The 17,058-nt window shown below is 38.3% G+C and overlaps 1 protein-coding gene across 12 annotated transcripts in view; it reads right to left on the bottom strand.

The window, feature by feature from the left end:
* PARD3 (par-3 family cell polarity regulator) overlaps nt 1–17,058 on the bottom strand; it is a 450,332-nt gene that overhangs the window by 135,775 nt on the left and 297,499 nt on the right. For all 12 annotated transcript variants that reach the window (XM_086741984.1, XM_086741989.1, XM_086741987.1 and 9 more), the window contains 2 exons: nt 12,334–12,561; nt 6,346–6,562 (listed from right to left, as the gene is read on the bottom strand). In XM_086741984.1, the coding sequence (XP_086598110.1) occupies nt 6,346–6,562; nt 12,334–12,561 (445 nt within the window). The remainder of the gene's footprint in view (nt 1–6,345; nt 6,563–12,333; nt 12,562–17,058) is intronic.

Here is a 17,058-nt window from a genome sequence, read left to right as displayed (position 1 = left end):
CCTGGGTAATTGTCTGCATCTAAGATGACAATTTGCTGCATGGCTGATTTAATTTGAAAGGCTTTTCTGATTCTGTGCATCCCGGGGGCTGGCCGAAACTTTGAAAACAGATCAGGACAAAGCAGCCCAGAGAAGTGCAGGACAAGAAGAACCCATCAACAGTGTGCAACTTGCAGCCAGGATGAGGACTGTGCTCCTCTTCTGAAGCCTGAAAAGGCATCAGGCTTAGACCCTGCCTCTAGGACTGCAGCGGGTCGCATATTTTCTAGGTGGTGGCAAGAGGGGGGAAGCAGATGTGGGCCTAATGACAGCTGTGCCAGCTGGCTCATAGTAGTAGCAGGCAAAAACCAGAGCACAAATGGCCCCAGACTTCATTTACCTGAGTAACGACCCAGCTCAGCGTTTCTGATTAAAGCCTCAGCACAAGCACCGCAAGCTGTCGGCGACATTCTCAGATGAGCATCAGCAAGCCCAGGCGCAATTCAGTGCGCAAGCAATGAGCTTCCAAGTTTGAAATGATACAGCTGACAGGTGTTTAAGCCATAACCTCCTCCTCTATGTTCTGAGGCTCAAGATTTACAGTGTTTTGTGCCATGAGCAGAGCACTAAAGAAAGAAAAAATTTCTAACTTTAGGAGTTCATTCCCATGTTTTCTATTAAGTCCATACATCAGTGTCACTCACCAACACAAAGTCTTATTAGTCACGCTTCCAAGGAAAATGCCATTATTGCTGCTTCTTAAGCCAGCGAATGATGAAAATCAGGCCACAGATTTTATTTTATCAAGTTTGAGGTATTTGCGAGTCCTGTTTATTAGCACATAATTCAACAGTATTTTATGCAACTCAGATACCTTTTTGTCTGTGCCTCCTTAAAAGTCTGAAGGTTGTTATTAAATGAAAGAGAAAGAAGGTAGTTACTAAATCAATGGTATAACTCTTGCGATTTGCTTTTCATGTCCTCACAGATATGATAAGAAAACTTAAATGAAAGCCAGAATAGGCAATGCAAGGAAGTCATGTAACAAGCAACAGTAATCCATGTAGGTTATTCTCCCAAATGCCCAGTCAGAGGTCTCAGATGGCTAATGTGGTTGAAATACGTAATTCAAAGCTGCAAATAATATGTTTATGAATCTGGCATGTCCAGTGCGCCTTGGAAGCAGCTGTGTTGGAGGGGAAGAAAAAAAAAAAAGAAAAGAAAAAAAAGACAACAGTATATCTGATTTCAGCTAAACAAGTTTGCAAACTAAATTATCTATTTCCTCTCACAGAACTGGAAGATACAACACTGCAAGGCTCCCAGTAATTATTTTAAATATAATTTAATCTAATTAGGATTAGATTGTAATGGTAATCTGGGAATATTACATTTTCATTGGCTTTCCAGTGCATTGATTTACCCACCTGTATGCTACCATAGTTAAGAGAGGAATTGAAGATCAGTTACCATATATTATGGCTTTACATCTCCATCAACATTACAGGTCAGACCTTCAAACACACAGCCTCCACTACTAAAAACCCCTATGCACATGATTAATTTCAAGCACACTGTCTTGTTCCATGAACTTCAATACAGAGTGCTTATGTTCTCCATTGAAAAGTTATGGTCATGCAGGACTGAAATATTAATTCCTACAGTAGAAAATGTATTTATTTCATATAACATACTTATCCACAGTTGCTTCAAATTACATTAAAATTATTTCGCAAGCAATCTCCAAAACCAACGCAGAAATTTTCTTGCTTAAACGCAAGGTTAAGATATAACAAGCATACCCCTCCCATCTTTTGTTTTCCTCAGCAGTTCCCCATATAAACTCAAACATACCATTTGTATTTGCAAATCCATTTTTATTCAATCATATAAGGGTCTACCTGTTTCAGCAGGTTTTTATTATCAGGCAGTGACTGTCTCTCTGATATTTCCAGCAAGACATGAGTACATAGCTTGGCCTCCCTACTACTCCCCTTCCTCCCTTTGGAAACTCAGAGCTGCTTTTTTTCCGTCCTTATTCTCAACATTCTCAACATTCTCAACTGAACTGGTAGTTCAGTTTCTTCTAAAGATGTTATTCCTCAGACACATCCTTTCCTGAGACTGATCACTTGCTAGACATATTTTTCTATCATAAAACTCACCAATGAGAGTCCTCCCATACATACTCCCCAGTAAGAGCATGGCAAACAAAATTAACTCCCAAAAAGAGTGACATAATCACAGTGATGCCACTGTCTTACAGAAACATGGTTAAGGGCTGACCATAGACGAAAATCATTTATGTGGCCTGAGGAAACTGGGGGAAGATGTGGAGCTACCACTTCAGTCACCTATGACCTACTACTTCACCAGTCCAGTCACTCTTCTAGAAACTATATCCAAGCTCGTACACTGGGAACAGGCATGAATGAAGTACAGGGATCGTAAGTGATCAGCAGCACCAGAGCAGCTGTGTCATTTCATCATCATCTAAAACCTACAAATAAGAACAATCTCAGCTCTCCCTGAGGAGGAGAGGAGGAGAAGGGGATATCTTGCATCCTGAGGGGATTCACTTTCATAAATGAAAACATCCTGTACATGACAGAGGCAAGAGCGGAGGAAAGAAGGCAGCATATACAATTTTTCTTTCTCAGGAGAGGAATGTCAAAGAATCGCACAACACAGAAGCCCATCAAAATAATGTATCCCTACCAGAATTAATTACAGGTGCACTGTTTGAAACTGTGAAGCCTTTTACTTAAGGCAGCACTACCACGACTTATTTATCAACTGATTTGTTTTGTCAGGTTGATTTTTATCAAGAACCAAATTCTCTACTTAAAAATAAACAAAATCAGACTCAAAAATGAGTAAACATATTTTAGATTGCACTTGGAGAAGCATACAGATTTTTATCAACTTGTGATGTCAAAACACAAGCCTTCTTAGTAGTGAAACAAAAAAAAAACCAGCAGAAATTCATTTCACCTTCCCAAAAACTATTTACTCAGCTGGCAGTGGCCATCCAGGCACCCCCTAAATGCAGCCTCTCATTTGGCATGTGATTGCAGCCACGGGACATGGCACATGATCCAATTGACGGGATAAGAAAGACAAGAATGATGCAACTATTCAGGTAAAACAAATACATTCAGGTATAAGTAAAGCTCTGCAGCACCTGCATCTCATCCAATAGACCAATACTTCTGTTCAGCGCTTTTCTAGGTAAACCCCTGCCCTCTATTCATGGGTGAAGAGACTTCTCAGCCAAATGACAAATTTAAGTAAATTATTCTGTTCTGCCCTGAAATGTCAGTTTGAAAAAAGAAATACACAGATGTTCAGACAGATTTATCTCACAGTGAGAAGGCTGAACTTTCAGACTGTCCACAGCCCAGTGTCAGCAAAAGTCCTTTGGAGATAATGGCCGTTGTGCGTGTCAGAGTCATGCAGGCTGCACCCTGGGTTCTACAGTTCTCCTTCACGGTTACGTCAATCCTCTTTATTATGTTTGATACAAGCAGTAAAACCAATGGAAGTGTTTAAAAGATTTACATATGATTTTAACCTGCTATCTGAATCATCCAGGGATTTCTTGGAAATGATGACTAGATGCTGAAGGACAAATGTAACCTAGGTCTCTCCAGTGGGAGTTTCCATCTCACGGTACAGTTTAATGAAGATCCCAGTAGCAAATCCTAAGATTCTAACTGAAGGCAAGGAGACTTATTTTTATACATCACATAGACTCCACTTTATGAGCTGCCAGTTTGCATATAAGCAATAAAAAGCCCTTTAGCTAAATACAGACATTGGAATAAAGTATCAGTTAACAGTAATTTTGTCTCGCAAGTGCTCTTGCCCATACAACCTAATGAAGAAAGATTATTTTAAGATAAGAGCACTGAAAAGGAAGAAAAAAGTGAAACGGAAGAAAAGAAAAAGAACTATAAATAAATCACAATGTTGCACAGAACCAAAACATCCAATTATGCTTTGATCATGGCTTGAATTTTAAATGTTACTGTCATCATTATTTTCTATCCACAGCTTCTTTCAGTGACTACCTGATAGCTATGATGTATGTCAGATGTACAGAAAAACAAAGCATGTTATAGGCAAAAGTAGTAGCTTATCTTGCAGACATAATAAAGCTCATCTCTCCAACATTATTGAGAAGCTTGTCAACAAAGCAGATCAAGCACTGAGTGGAAACGAGGCATAATGCTTAATTCCCTCAATCAGCATCTTCCTGCTTGCCAGGAGCACCTCTCTTGGGTGGGCTGACAAGGTGCAAGCTAATTTACAGATCCAGGAGGAGTCAACTGCACCTGGATAGCATTGCTCCCACGTTAATTAGGAGGAGAAAACAGTAAAGTTCACTCAGAAATGGTACTGAGGGAAAAAAATAACTCCGGGAAACGTTGACTGTTATGAAGAGCAAAAAAAAACCGAAGTGATCATCAGATCTTCTATCAGTCAAATTGCTGTTGTTTCCAGATTAAAGATTTCAGAAGTGTTATATCAAGCATACAGACAAGGTTACTTCCTATTAGGTGGAAGCACCTGATTAAAAACAGTATTAATTTCCACTTTTGCACTCATTTCTATCTAGAGCATTCAAAGCCACACAGGAACACCAGACATGAGGCTCTGAGGCTGGACAGCAGAGAGGAGCCAACAAGCCCCACATCAAGCTGGCTCTCTGGAACATGAAGGCTCCTCTCTTTGGATGGAACCTTCTGCAAGTCAGCCCTTTACCTACATACCAAAGCTTGCAAAATGAAGCAGCTATCTCACAGGTCGTCTGGGCACTGGCCATGTTACACAGGAGGAAACTGAGGACCAAGGAGCTGCCCAAGCTTTCTAGATGCTGTAAACACCTTCTGACTGAACTCACAAAATAGCTTTTGTGATATCCAATAAGCTACTTAGAGCCCACAGAACTTATCATGTGTAATGTGCCTCAATTTTACCTGTTATTTCTGCTTGATAAAAATGGCAAAGACTGCAGAAAAGAACCACTTAGCATTTTGTATCTCTAACCTTCCATCCTCCCCAAGTGCAGGGTGCAACACTCCATTCCAGGCTTGAATTTTGGCACCCAAATGCCCAGAAGATGTGGGCATCCCCGTGGGACTCTCAGGGGGACCAGGCTGAAGTGCTCTCCTCCCATCTGACGTGTGGGATGATCTCCTATGACTCTGTTCATGTTCTGTGGCATGCACTGTCTAACAACCTGGTATTATTTTGTGTTCTCTAAACACATTTTCTGATTAATGAGTTTTTTCCTAATTAACTAATATTTTCCAATTAACTAGTTTTTCTATTAACTAATTTTGTAACACAATTCACAGACAAAGAACAACTCTCATGACCTACACAGTTACAACATAGGTTCAATTTATGTTTTACAGAATAAAGAAGGTAACAGGATGAAAGTCAACTGAAGCTCCACTTACACGTTTTCTAAACAGAATCATGGTTAATAAATCTTTAAAATAATACTAGTATCTCATTTCAAAATTAAATAATGAATCACTGCATATACAAAAGAAAACAAACACTGCCTTAATATTGTTTTTTCTTGGAAATATATTCACTTACTCTAGCTAGCTCAAAGAAAGACTGATTTTCTTGCTTGCTCAGCCCTTCCCACAAGTGATCAAAGGTGTTTGTCGTGTTTCACCATTTACCCAGAACAGCAGGGTGTTCCTCAGCAGTCGTCTCCTTTCAGATCACTTATGCCTGCTGGAGAGATGACTCCTTTCAAAAACACTCAGTGCTTGGTAAAAATTAGGTCTTTCACTGACCCCTTCTCCAGACTGTGGGTTCTCAGAGCACACAACCTTATTTAGATCCTGTTTTCCTTGAGAGGGGCATGCTGTTTTTCAATCTCAAACTGATTCATCTCTTTCACATCATGCCTCCATGATACCCAAACAGTCTTAATAGCAAAGCAAAGAAAAACACTCACGTAGCAACACATAAGTTTTGGGTACAGTATTAGGAACAGCACAGTTTAAGAAAAATAGAAAACTGCAAATTGTTTGACCTGTCAAAGGAATGTGCACTACTTCGACATCACTAAAGACTCTTTCCAAGACAAAGCAGTTTGTTTCTTAAAACCATTTTTTCCTTTACACCCCCTTTAACCTACCAGCCATCGCCTCTTTCATTCTGAGCTGCTTCCCTTCCATGACACCACTCATAGGCTCAAAAATTGAGAGATCAGCCTATATAGATCATGCATATATTAGTATAGTAAAATATGGCCTCAGCAAACAGTCACAATATAGATGAATAACTAAAAGATGAAACTTCATAATTCATTCTTACATTTGATTGCAAAGCACTTACCTGAACATGTCTCCTAAGCCTTTCAGCATTCCTTTCTTTGCCTTAATTTTATCCTTCTCTTTATCTCGATCTTTCTTCTTTTCCTTTCCAGCCTTTTTCCTGTCACCTTTATCTTGGCTTCCATTCATCTGTCTCTCCAACGAGTGGGATGGTTGGTCACTTGCTGTGGACACAGATTCTCTCCCAGATCTTGAGCTCTCCTCTGTGTCTTCCTCCACTGAAGGAACAAATTAAGAAACATTGGTGAGATAAGAACAAACAACAAGGACAAGCTTTTTGGTATATTGCATAATGTGTTTTGAAGCAGAATATAAGCACAACCACAAAATACTCTTTCTGTTTCTTCCCCCGCCCCCAAATTAGTATCTGGTCATGTAGGGGTTTCCTGGAGTGTTCATTTGTACTACTAAACTCTTAAAAGTGAGGAATTCACCTTTGCAGAACACTGAAGAACACAGTTCATGCTTTGTGGGTACTCAGAATAATGTACGGATTAATAAAGAGGATTAGCAAAGTGATGTTAATTGGCCCATTTTGTTACATTATCTAAATTGGTTGAGAAGAGCTTCAGAAATATCTGCAAGAAGAAACAACAGCAGTGCAGCATGCCCTGTCAGTAAATTTTTAGTAATACTCTCATGAAAATATGAAAGTCGTTAAGGATTGTTAACCCTCAATACAAGCCTTAATAGACTTTCTCTTGTGCTGCATCTAACATAATGGTTGTGTCGCACTACTTCATTTCCTGGAGCAGTTTAATACACATCATACACCATGAGTTTTATTCTTGGTTGAGATGGGGCAGCCTGGGAGATTCGGGTGGGGAGATTCCAACCAACGGAACAAGGAAAATCCTTTAAGGGCAGATAACATGTTTATTCTCTGATTCTAATCCAAAACCAAGACTCAGTGTATCCTAAAGTATACCCAAGGTTACATTTAAAAAAGCACATGTATTTCTGAAAGTTTTGAAGAAAAATTACCAAAAGAAACAAAACATCCAAAACCTGAAATCTCCAAGCAGCTCAGTGAGAAAGAAAGCAAGCACTTCAAGCCATGGGTCAGAATCATGAAACCATTTTGACTTAAAGCCAAGTGAAAAAATTACACTGCACGGCTGGTGAAGCTGTGACCTCCCAGGAGCTCTAACACTTTAATCATCACATTATAAGTAGGGCTACACCATCTCCCAGTTTTCCAACACACAGCACAAAGCAGCAATTAGGATCACAGATGCATACTGTGCACCGTCTCCTGCAGCTCTAACGAATACAAAGGCTTTAAACCACTTTTGCCATTAGAAGTTGAAAAATACATTTTTGCTTTATATATACATAGTCTATGGAAAATATTTTTTTTTTGTGCTCAAGATTTGTAAATGGCCATGGCTTACAGAACAAAAAAAATAAATATTATTTAGTTTAGCATATGTTTAATACTTATTATTATTATTATTATTCCTACTAATACAGTTTCTAGGCCTCAGCAACTCTTTTACAGCCAACATGAGTGTGTAATTCTTTACAAATTTATCTTACATAGACTACTATAGAACATAAACTTGCTTTTCTTAGTCATAATTCATATTCACCTTACAAGTAATTCATTGAACCTGAAAAGTCTACAAATCACTGACTGAAAGCCATTCAACATCATCTCTTCTCTCTCTCAGATACTTGCCTGCGAAATACTGGTTATTCATTCATATTACAATACACAGACCTATCCAATAGACTTAGTACTTATTCACTGAGTATCCCAAGATTTCCATAAATATTATCCAACACTTGAAGATCACATAAACATATTTAAAGAAAAACATACCATGTCAGATAAATCTCAGGATTAGTATCTAATTTTGAATCTCACGTAGTACTCTGAAGTACAAACCACCAGGAAAAAAAAAAAGGAAAAAAAGGACAGATCTCGGCATTTCATGTTACCTTGTCTTCAGGACCGCTATGAGTTAAATGGATCATACAGCTTCTCAACTGTAGGCACAGTTTTAATATTCAGATAATTGTGTTTTAGAAAATTAATAGGCCTATCCTATGCATGCGTCTGTACTAGCTGTACTTGTACTTTTTTTGGTCACAGTGTTTCTTAATCAATGTCTGTGATGATATTTAGTTATTATTAAAAGAGTAGTAGAAAACCACTTTGGAATAGAGTTGCTAATTTTTTTGCATGTTAATTTATAGCTACAATCTGTTTCAGTTAAAAGCAACTAGACATTCAAAAGACTGTACTTGCAAATGAATATAATTAGTAAAAAAAAAAGCATTTAATTTCTGACAAATTCTAAACTCAAACGTTTACTTGGTACTTGATTGCTAGAATATTATAGATGAATCAATTTTGACCTATGGTTGTTCATTTTCATATAACAATACATTAAATTAATCCTAAATATATATTAAGTGTACTGTGCTATCCTGAGTTGCTGAACAACTTGTCATAATAATGCTTCCTCTTATTTATTTTACATATTCTGTGGCGATAATATTGCCTCCTTTCCACACTTGTGCTGCAATAAGTATCTGTCTGTCATACACAGTTTGCTTGCAATTAACTCCATAGCTTAGACTGAGTCCAGTGAACTAGGATGCCTGTTCTCCTGGAGTAAACACTGGTGTCCCTACTGGAGTAAATGGATTTCTAGTTTTATTAAAAGGACTCAACATGAAGAAACTTGTTTCGCTTTTATGCAGCACAGTCATTCTGCAATTAACATACACCTAATTACTAGTGTTTAGAAAAAATGCAAATGCTGCTCAATTAAAATTCAAGCCCAGGCTACAAATGAAACTTCTAATTTTTGTTAGGTTGCAGTAATGACATTAGGTTACTGCAAAACACAGAATGTGTTTGTTTTGGTACCGTTATTTCCTTCCTTTCCCACAACCTCCTGCCTCCCCATTCAGGATGCTGAAGCCAAAAAATTAAATTGGAGTATACTTAAACATCAATTAAACCTGAAAACTAGTGTCATTTCATGAACCACGCTGTACTGTGGAGAACTACACAAACAGGTATCATGAAGCTATTCTCCTAATTAGCCCATAAAATGGAAAAGATGCACATGAGGAATCAAAGCTACTTAATGTGAAGCTATTTTGCCACTAAGCTTCTAGGCCTCTTATTGTGATATTTAATACAGGCCTAGATGCTAGCAATTAAGATTCAGCAAAAGATTAGAAAGCTTTGTCGATCCCTGGCAATTCAAATGCCTTGTTCTCATTCAAGACACTAAAGATAAACATTTTGTTTCCAGTCAGCTATTCCAACTATTAAGAGAAAAAAAAAAAGCAGGAAAAACGATCTGTAAAAGCTGAACATACCTTTCCACAAATGTTACCTCTTTACAACCATTACAACTCATATACATCTTCTCAAATACTTTTTTAAAATGTTACTCCAGAACTGGTCAGTGTTATCTGATTTTCATCGTACATTTAGTAATTTAATAGCACATTATTCCAAGGACTGCAAGTACATTTAGAAGAGAGTCAGCCCGTCTGCCACATATGCTACCTCTATTTTTATGGCTTTTGTATATGGGTTGATACATGTTAAGAATTCCTCTATACAATATATTGCAGTGCTATTATTTGCTACCCCAAAGAGGGTAACTGTCTGGAAGAATGAAGCACTGTTAGCACTGACACACTGGGAAAAGAAAGGGGAAAAATTCAAGCAAGACAAATGGATCCAACCTCAAGGGCATCAGCAAATTGACCACCAACATGTTTGCCTGGGTTTTATAATGACAGAAAGCCACATTTTAATTTCAAACAATTATGAAATAATTAAATACCTTTTACAAAAAAAACTTAGGCAATGTCATGATGCCAGCAGTGAGGCATTAGTTACGCTAGGACCAGACTGTTAGATTAACTTCTACATATTCGTATGTGCCCAGATTTTGTCCAGCTGAAGACACCGCTTGGTAAATTCTCTGGAACCTAAGGCCACATATAATTCACATAAAGTGAAGCATACTGCAGTGCTTTCCATTTTAACACGAATACAGACATATTTTCAGAAAGACAGGCAACATATGGCTGGGCCGGCTCTTCGGCTGCCACTGTCACTGTGCGAAATAGAAGACCTTGAGGACTGAATTTTGTCCAACCAAAGCATTATTTTTTCTGTACTACTCATCTACTTCTACTAATCTGAAACTGCAAATTTCTGGATTACTACTTAGATGTTTCATTATAATACGTGGAAGCTACTAAAATACAAATAACTCAACAGAATGCATAGTTCTATGCACATAGCTTGGTCATACTTCACTCAGCCCCTCTTTATCGTGTGAGATTTGAGAATAGCCTTGCTCTTGTTCTCCCATGACAGAGATGGCTCTTGGTCCACCAGTGCTGGATGACTTCATCCATATAGGGAGATGAGGGCAAAGACTCACGCCGTGGCATTTTGATTTCAGCCAGAAGGCTTTGTGTGGTTTCCGCTACTCCCATGCAAAGGATACAAAGGCCACCAAATACTTCCTTGTTACTCTCTACACATTGCACCAACAAGCTCAAAACCCCTTACAATAATCTCATAAACCTATACTCACCTAGAAAGTGTTTAATAACAACAGTTTTGCTGTATTTTTTATCAAATGAAGTTAAACCATCTGTATAGTCTAGATAAGCCTTGGATATCTGATGCCTCAAGCAAGATATTGCTACCAGTGAGCTCACACCAAACAAGGCCTTTTAGAAAAACATGGTCGGATGTCCCAAAAGACCGTAGGCATGCCATTTGGGAGAATAAGCAGGATCACTACACCTTTTCTCATACCTATTCTTCTACTGGCCAGAAATAGATTGACAGCCAGAAGCACCAGACCAGCATTTAGCCTCACTGCTGTGTGAAATGGCTAGGTGCTGGAAAAGCAAAGCAGAATTAATTCCATCCATAACTACCTTTGAGAAAAGTGACTGACAAAATGACCGCCCTTTCAGTTTCAGAACACTTTTAGAAAGAGGCAGATTTAAAAAAAAAAAGAAGCAAAAAAAAAAAAAAAAAGCTAAGAGCTTAAAAAAAATAAAAAGGTGATTACACAAGCAGCTTACAAAAGAATATTAGGGAATGATGTGTATGAAACAGACTTTCTGAAACTAAAAAATTTAAAAGAGTGAAGAGTGAAAAACCTCTTTTCAAATCTTTTCTGTTAGCATTCACAGTAAGTATTTTACTACTTCAACCTTCCTGCCGTCATCTTAATTCATAAACTTCTAACCAGCTTCAGGTTGATTAAAAAAAATTCTGCTGGTGTGTGACAAGTTGAAAGTAGTACAACATGAAGGTTAAAAATTCAATGATTTTAATACAACCCCTGATTGAGGTAATTTACCATTCATACTATTTTCATTCAATACCAGTTGTCATTTTACCAGCCCATTCTTACATAGTTCAATAATGATAAGGTTAGCTTTGAAGTGATTCTTTTATGTTAATGACATTCTCCACATGTCGGGTCATACTTAGGGTTAAAGAACTGAAAATGTAAATGAATGCCCATTAGGGTGGGTAATAGCTGATCATTAACTTTATATTTTATTAGATCTGCCAGCCTTACTCACTCTAATTAAAGGACAGTGATTTCTTTTTTTCCCCCCAGACACTACAAATGTACTCTTTCAAAGTTAGATGCACGTATTTTTGTAACATGAATTCAGTGGTTTTTTTCTAATTTACATTAGTAAATTCATTAGCTGTCTCACAGAAAATTTCCATAGTAATTTAAGTAAACACAGTCCTAATAATCATATTTTCTTATTTTAGAAAGGAAGGAAGCTGCAGAGTGTTGCAATCTGTTAATGCATATGAAGGGAAAAAGTCTGAAAAAATCCGACGAAAAGAAGTTAGTTCTGTTATTTTAAAATACTGAAGTTATCTTCTACTACTTTTTATCACTTTCTAAAGGAATTAACCTATATTGTTAACATTCCCTATGTACAGCAATTGTTTACTTACAAGTTTCCATGCCTTCATCATCATCATCTGCTACAGGTTTATCATATGATTTATCTATGGCAGCTCTGAAGCTTTCATTGCAGCCTCGTCCTCGGATAATTCGCGGGCGCGGGCGGTGGAAGGGAATATCACCATTCAGAGTCACCTCAGCAACGGCTGTCTGCAGGCTTTCTAATGAGCTGGATTTCTTCAGACCTAATGAAGGCCCCACATCTCTGGTTGGGGAACCTTAGTGATTTGAGGGAGAAAAAAAAAAAAGGTAATTAGAATTAGTATTGAGAACTGCATGCTTGATTATGCATATCCATCCTGAAAGTCTCTGGGGACACACTTAACATTATTCACATCATCCCTCAATAATCTGTAGGGAATTCTCCACAGATTTGTTGGTCTCAGAAGTGAATGAGTATGTCACGTCATAGCAAATGAAACGACAACGTTAGCAATGCCTGACTTTTCAAATCAGTGAAGAGAGACCAACATCCATTACTATTATTTTAAATAATCTGAATGCTAAAGTAATCATGGGGCTTTAAAAACATAGCTCATAAAAACAGCAGACATACATATCTAAAGACATCAAACAAAACTATTAATTATTTTTGTTTTGAGCAGAAAATTTCATCTGTACCAGCAACTGATGAACAGACAGCAGATTATCAGCATGAACCCTATTGTGTTAGACTAAGAGTCTTGCAAAGTAGCCTGACTTCTGGCTTCAAGGAACATGCTGTTTGCTTTTAATCGAGTTTTAAAGACTTGCGTCAAATTGCTAACAATTTCATAATGAAATGCTTCTGAGAAATATCAGTTGACTTGCTTAAAAATAATCTGTGGAAAGGACCCAATTAGGCAGGCAACACCAGCTATCCAGCTGGAAAACACATTCCTGGCAGTCATCAGGTTGATGTTTGGGCAGCACTACAGCTGGGGCTGAGGGCAGCTCTTACTGCTGCAGCCTGTCCGGACGCGTGCCAAGAAAGCCCCAGACAGTATTCTGCAAAACCCTTTCCCTATCCAGAGTTTTCTTCTCAAGTTTGTGCACTAAATGTCTACCCTTCTGTTTTTAGATACACACATCCACAGTGCAAATCAGCTGACAATTGCACAACTAGCTCTCATATTATAGTTAAATCTGGAAGAAATCTTTCAGAGGAAAAAAAAATCACTGTATTTATTTGAAGTTATTTTATTCAAAAGTGCTGTATAGTCTTGGTCAGATTTTCCATAGGATTTGGGGCTGGAGAGCAAGATGAGGTGGGACATCAGCAGCAGCAGCACATTTCCTGAATTTAAGAGACCAGAGCCCTCACCTAGAATACGGAAACCTCACTTTTTCTCTACACAAAGAGAACAGAACAAAGAGTGTTGTGGCACCATGGCAGTCCCAGGTGGTAGGTTGTCACTCCACTGATATCACTCTTCTCATCTGACAAAGGCATAGAAAGATAAATTTCAAAGCCAGCCAGCACTGAGAGACAGAGCCAAGAACTGAACCCTCAGGAATACCAAACCAATGAACAAGATAACCATGGTCTGGTGTGAACAATGCAGTAAGGGAAAATCACATTTTAACAGTATTTATCTCAGAATAATATAAAGCTCTGAAGTTGATCCCCACTCTGGTAGATATTAGGAGGGAGAAGAGAGATAGCATCTGTCACTGCTCTTTAAAAAAGGCATGTGAAGTTACCTTAAATTGGGTAAAACTGCCACTCACTAGTAAAACCAGCTTTTTTTCACTATTCAGTATTGAGTGGGGCGGAATGGAGTTGCTGGACCTACAGAAGGATGCAGAATAGCAGCATGGCAAGTCTTCTCCCTGTTGTTTGTTAACTTGGTATGAGACGGAGCAAGGCAGCACTTTCATTTTCTATTCAGCTATTAAAAATCTGAGCAATTATGTTAAATCGAAATCCCTCAGATCAAATAAATTCAAACAGAAGCTGTCAAAGTATTCCTCTTCAGCTGCCCTACTGATAAGGTGAACTTGTAAATAGAAACAAAACAAAAATCCTCTTTCAGATGTCTACACAACTCCTGAAGCTTGGTTCCCCCAGTGGTCCAGAGCCCTGCTGCTTGGACCCTGGGCCAGAAATAAACACACCTTAGCAAATGAGAAACTTTATCTTGATGAACTCACATGTCCTAGAAGCAGACACCCTCTCACTCACAGCCCGTACATGTCGGAGGGCTGCGGGTTACGAGGATGGCTGGGGGCACAGTGCAGCTGCTGGGGGGAACAAGAGCAGCCAGCTGGGACAAGGGGGTTTGCTGGCTTCCCAGCTGTGCAAACAAACTGCAGCCCAGCTTCACCAAACTTCTGAATATGGGCTTGAAGTCTAAGGTAAGGATTTTTATATAACACACACTTTACCAAGTAAAAGAACTCCAACCGAGACAGTGCGCTACAAAACTATTCACTTTCTAGCTTATGCTAAAATCCTCTATTCCTCCACTAATGCCCACGGTACACAAGAAAGGAGATTTTGTTTTGGTTTTTACTTTTCAAGATTGTATCTTGTTAAAAATAGTCCATGAGACAGGAAAAATGAATGCAACATTTTGAAGGAAAAAAGAGGAAATGGGACAATCATATATAAAGCAGCTCTTTGACTGATCCCATTTCATATACAAAAGGAAAGGGTATCCTCTTACACAGCAACTTACTGTAAACTTCCTTATTCCAGACTCTGCTTTGCAACCTTGAAATGAAATGCTCATATATCTTTTCCTAATTATTGACTGGCTCTTTTTGTAAACAGTAATTCTAAAGAAGGCATTTATGTGCCCATATACATTCATAAAGGACATTTTAAAAAATTCAATTTCCTGTCACCCAATACAGATCTTTGTTGGAACTGTATTTGTGTAAGCTGTGCTTTCCCAAAGGAAAAGCTAGATGGGATATGACCTAATGTTCCTTGAGTACTGTAAAACTAATAAAGGATTACAGAAATGATAGGAATATTTATTGAACTTGGGTGGCCATGAACACAAATGTGGACAGGTTGTAGAATCTGAAAGAGGGAAATGTCCTTTTGCAGGCAATTTAAGCACTGTGATCACAAAGCTATGTATATTTTAATACTCTCACTATCTTCTATGGCCACTTCACAGCAAGTCTACTATTTTCAAAATATATAGTTAAGCCTCCCTGTAAATTGAGTGAGGTCAGAATTTATTACTAGAATTCACCAGCCAGAAAGTGAGTTGTTTACCCATAATCCAGTGAGAAACAGCAAACTTTCTTTAAAATTGATTCTGTTTAAAATTTATGAGTCACATCAAAACCTTGTTTTCTAAATACAAAAATGTCAGCATTTTCTTCCAGTCTTTAGAGCAGTGGTGGTAATCATCAGAAATGTTATCTGCTCAGAACGAGTTCTTCTTCTATTTTGACACTAGAATTTAAAGTAGAAAAACAGAAAAGCAAAAGCCACATCTACCTAAAGCATCTTTATATAACTGAGGGATAAAAGGGATACTTTTATCGTTTTTAAAATTTGAAGTTTATCAAAATTTTCCTTTCCAACAATTTTATTAACAAATATCCTTTGAGGTAGATTCATCCCTCCATACCAGAGCAGTCCTCCTACAGCCACTGCCACCACGCGCACGGCCTGCACACACACTCCACTTACACGCTCAGCTGCACAGCTCTATCCTACATGCCGCACACCCCTCTTCATCTCTCCAAGGCTTTGTAGGATGCTCGCACCACCTCGCCAAGCACAGCCCCTATCCGCCACACATGCATCACCACTCCCTATTGTCCCCAGCTGGCCAGCCCTTGGGGACAACAGCCAAGCCTTGCTCTCCAGGTCATGCAGCCGCCCTCTGCTCATGCACGAGCACGCTGGCACTGGGTGCGTCTGCTCTCGCACGGCACAGACAGCCCCCACCACCACGTAACTTCGCAGTACATACAGATCCAGCCAGACATTTAATACACATAGATCACATGCAGCCTACATGTTGCTCCCTGCTCCAAGCCCTTTGTTTTTCCCTCGTGCTGACACTGTTTAACAACTCATTGTGCTTCCACTTCTCTCTGATGGTTAAGTATTTATACAGTGCCACAGATCTGCTTGGGTGATTTGCAAAGGCAAAAAGAATGGTGTCAAAGGATATATGATGTTTCCTTCAGTGACTAATTTTAAAGGCTATAAAGAAAGTTTTCGTCAGCACTTTCTTTTAAATTGTTTAAAATGACAATCTGTTTCTTTCAGAAAGATTATTTTTATTAACTCTCAGGTTAAATACTAAGAGCAACTGATGCCAAAAACTTCCCTTGATTTGATTAAACCAGTTTTACAAAGGCATAAAGTCTACTTTCTAAACACTTTCTTAAGGGACATTAGCAGCATGTCTATTTATTAACATCTACTTCATTAGATTTGATAAATTCTTCTATTTCTAGTTCAATTCTTACACTAAAGGAGTAATATTTTGGCTGGGGAGAGAAGGGGAAGAATAGAGCAAGCATCAAAAATAGTTTAGTTTTGGTTTCTTTTAATAAAATAGTTTACTTAAAAAGCACTGTGTAAAAATAAATAAATAAAGAATTTAAATAAATATTCTTTGATTTTTTTCTTTCTTTTTCATTTTCACAATGTCTGCATGGAAAAATAACCACCTAGAACTATAATATGCCTGGAACTCAATAAATGAGCCATGCTCAATTGCTACTGAATATACTTTTAACCTCTAGGATGAACCGTA

Source organism: Chlamydotis macqueenii, chromosome 2 (assembly GCF_036417535.1).
Source record: "Chlamydotis macqueenii isolate bChlMac1 chromosome 2, bChlMac1.mat, whole genome shotgun sequence".
In the NCBI taxonomy this organism is placed as follows: domain Eukaryota; kingdom Metazoa; phylum Chordata; class Aves; order Otidiformes; family Otididae; genus Chlamydotis; species Chlamydotis macqueenii.
Note: the sequence above shows the minus strand (reverse complement) of the source record. Positions and strands in the feature narration are given on the sequence as shown.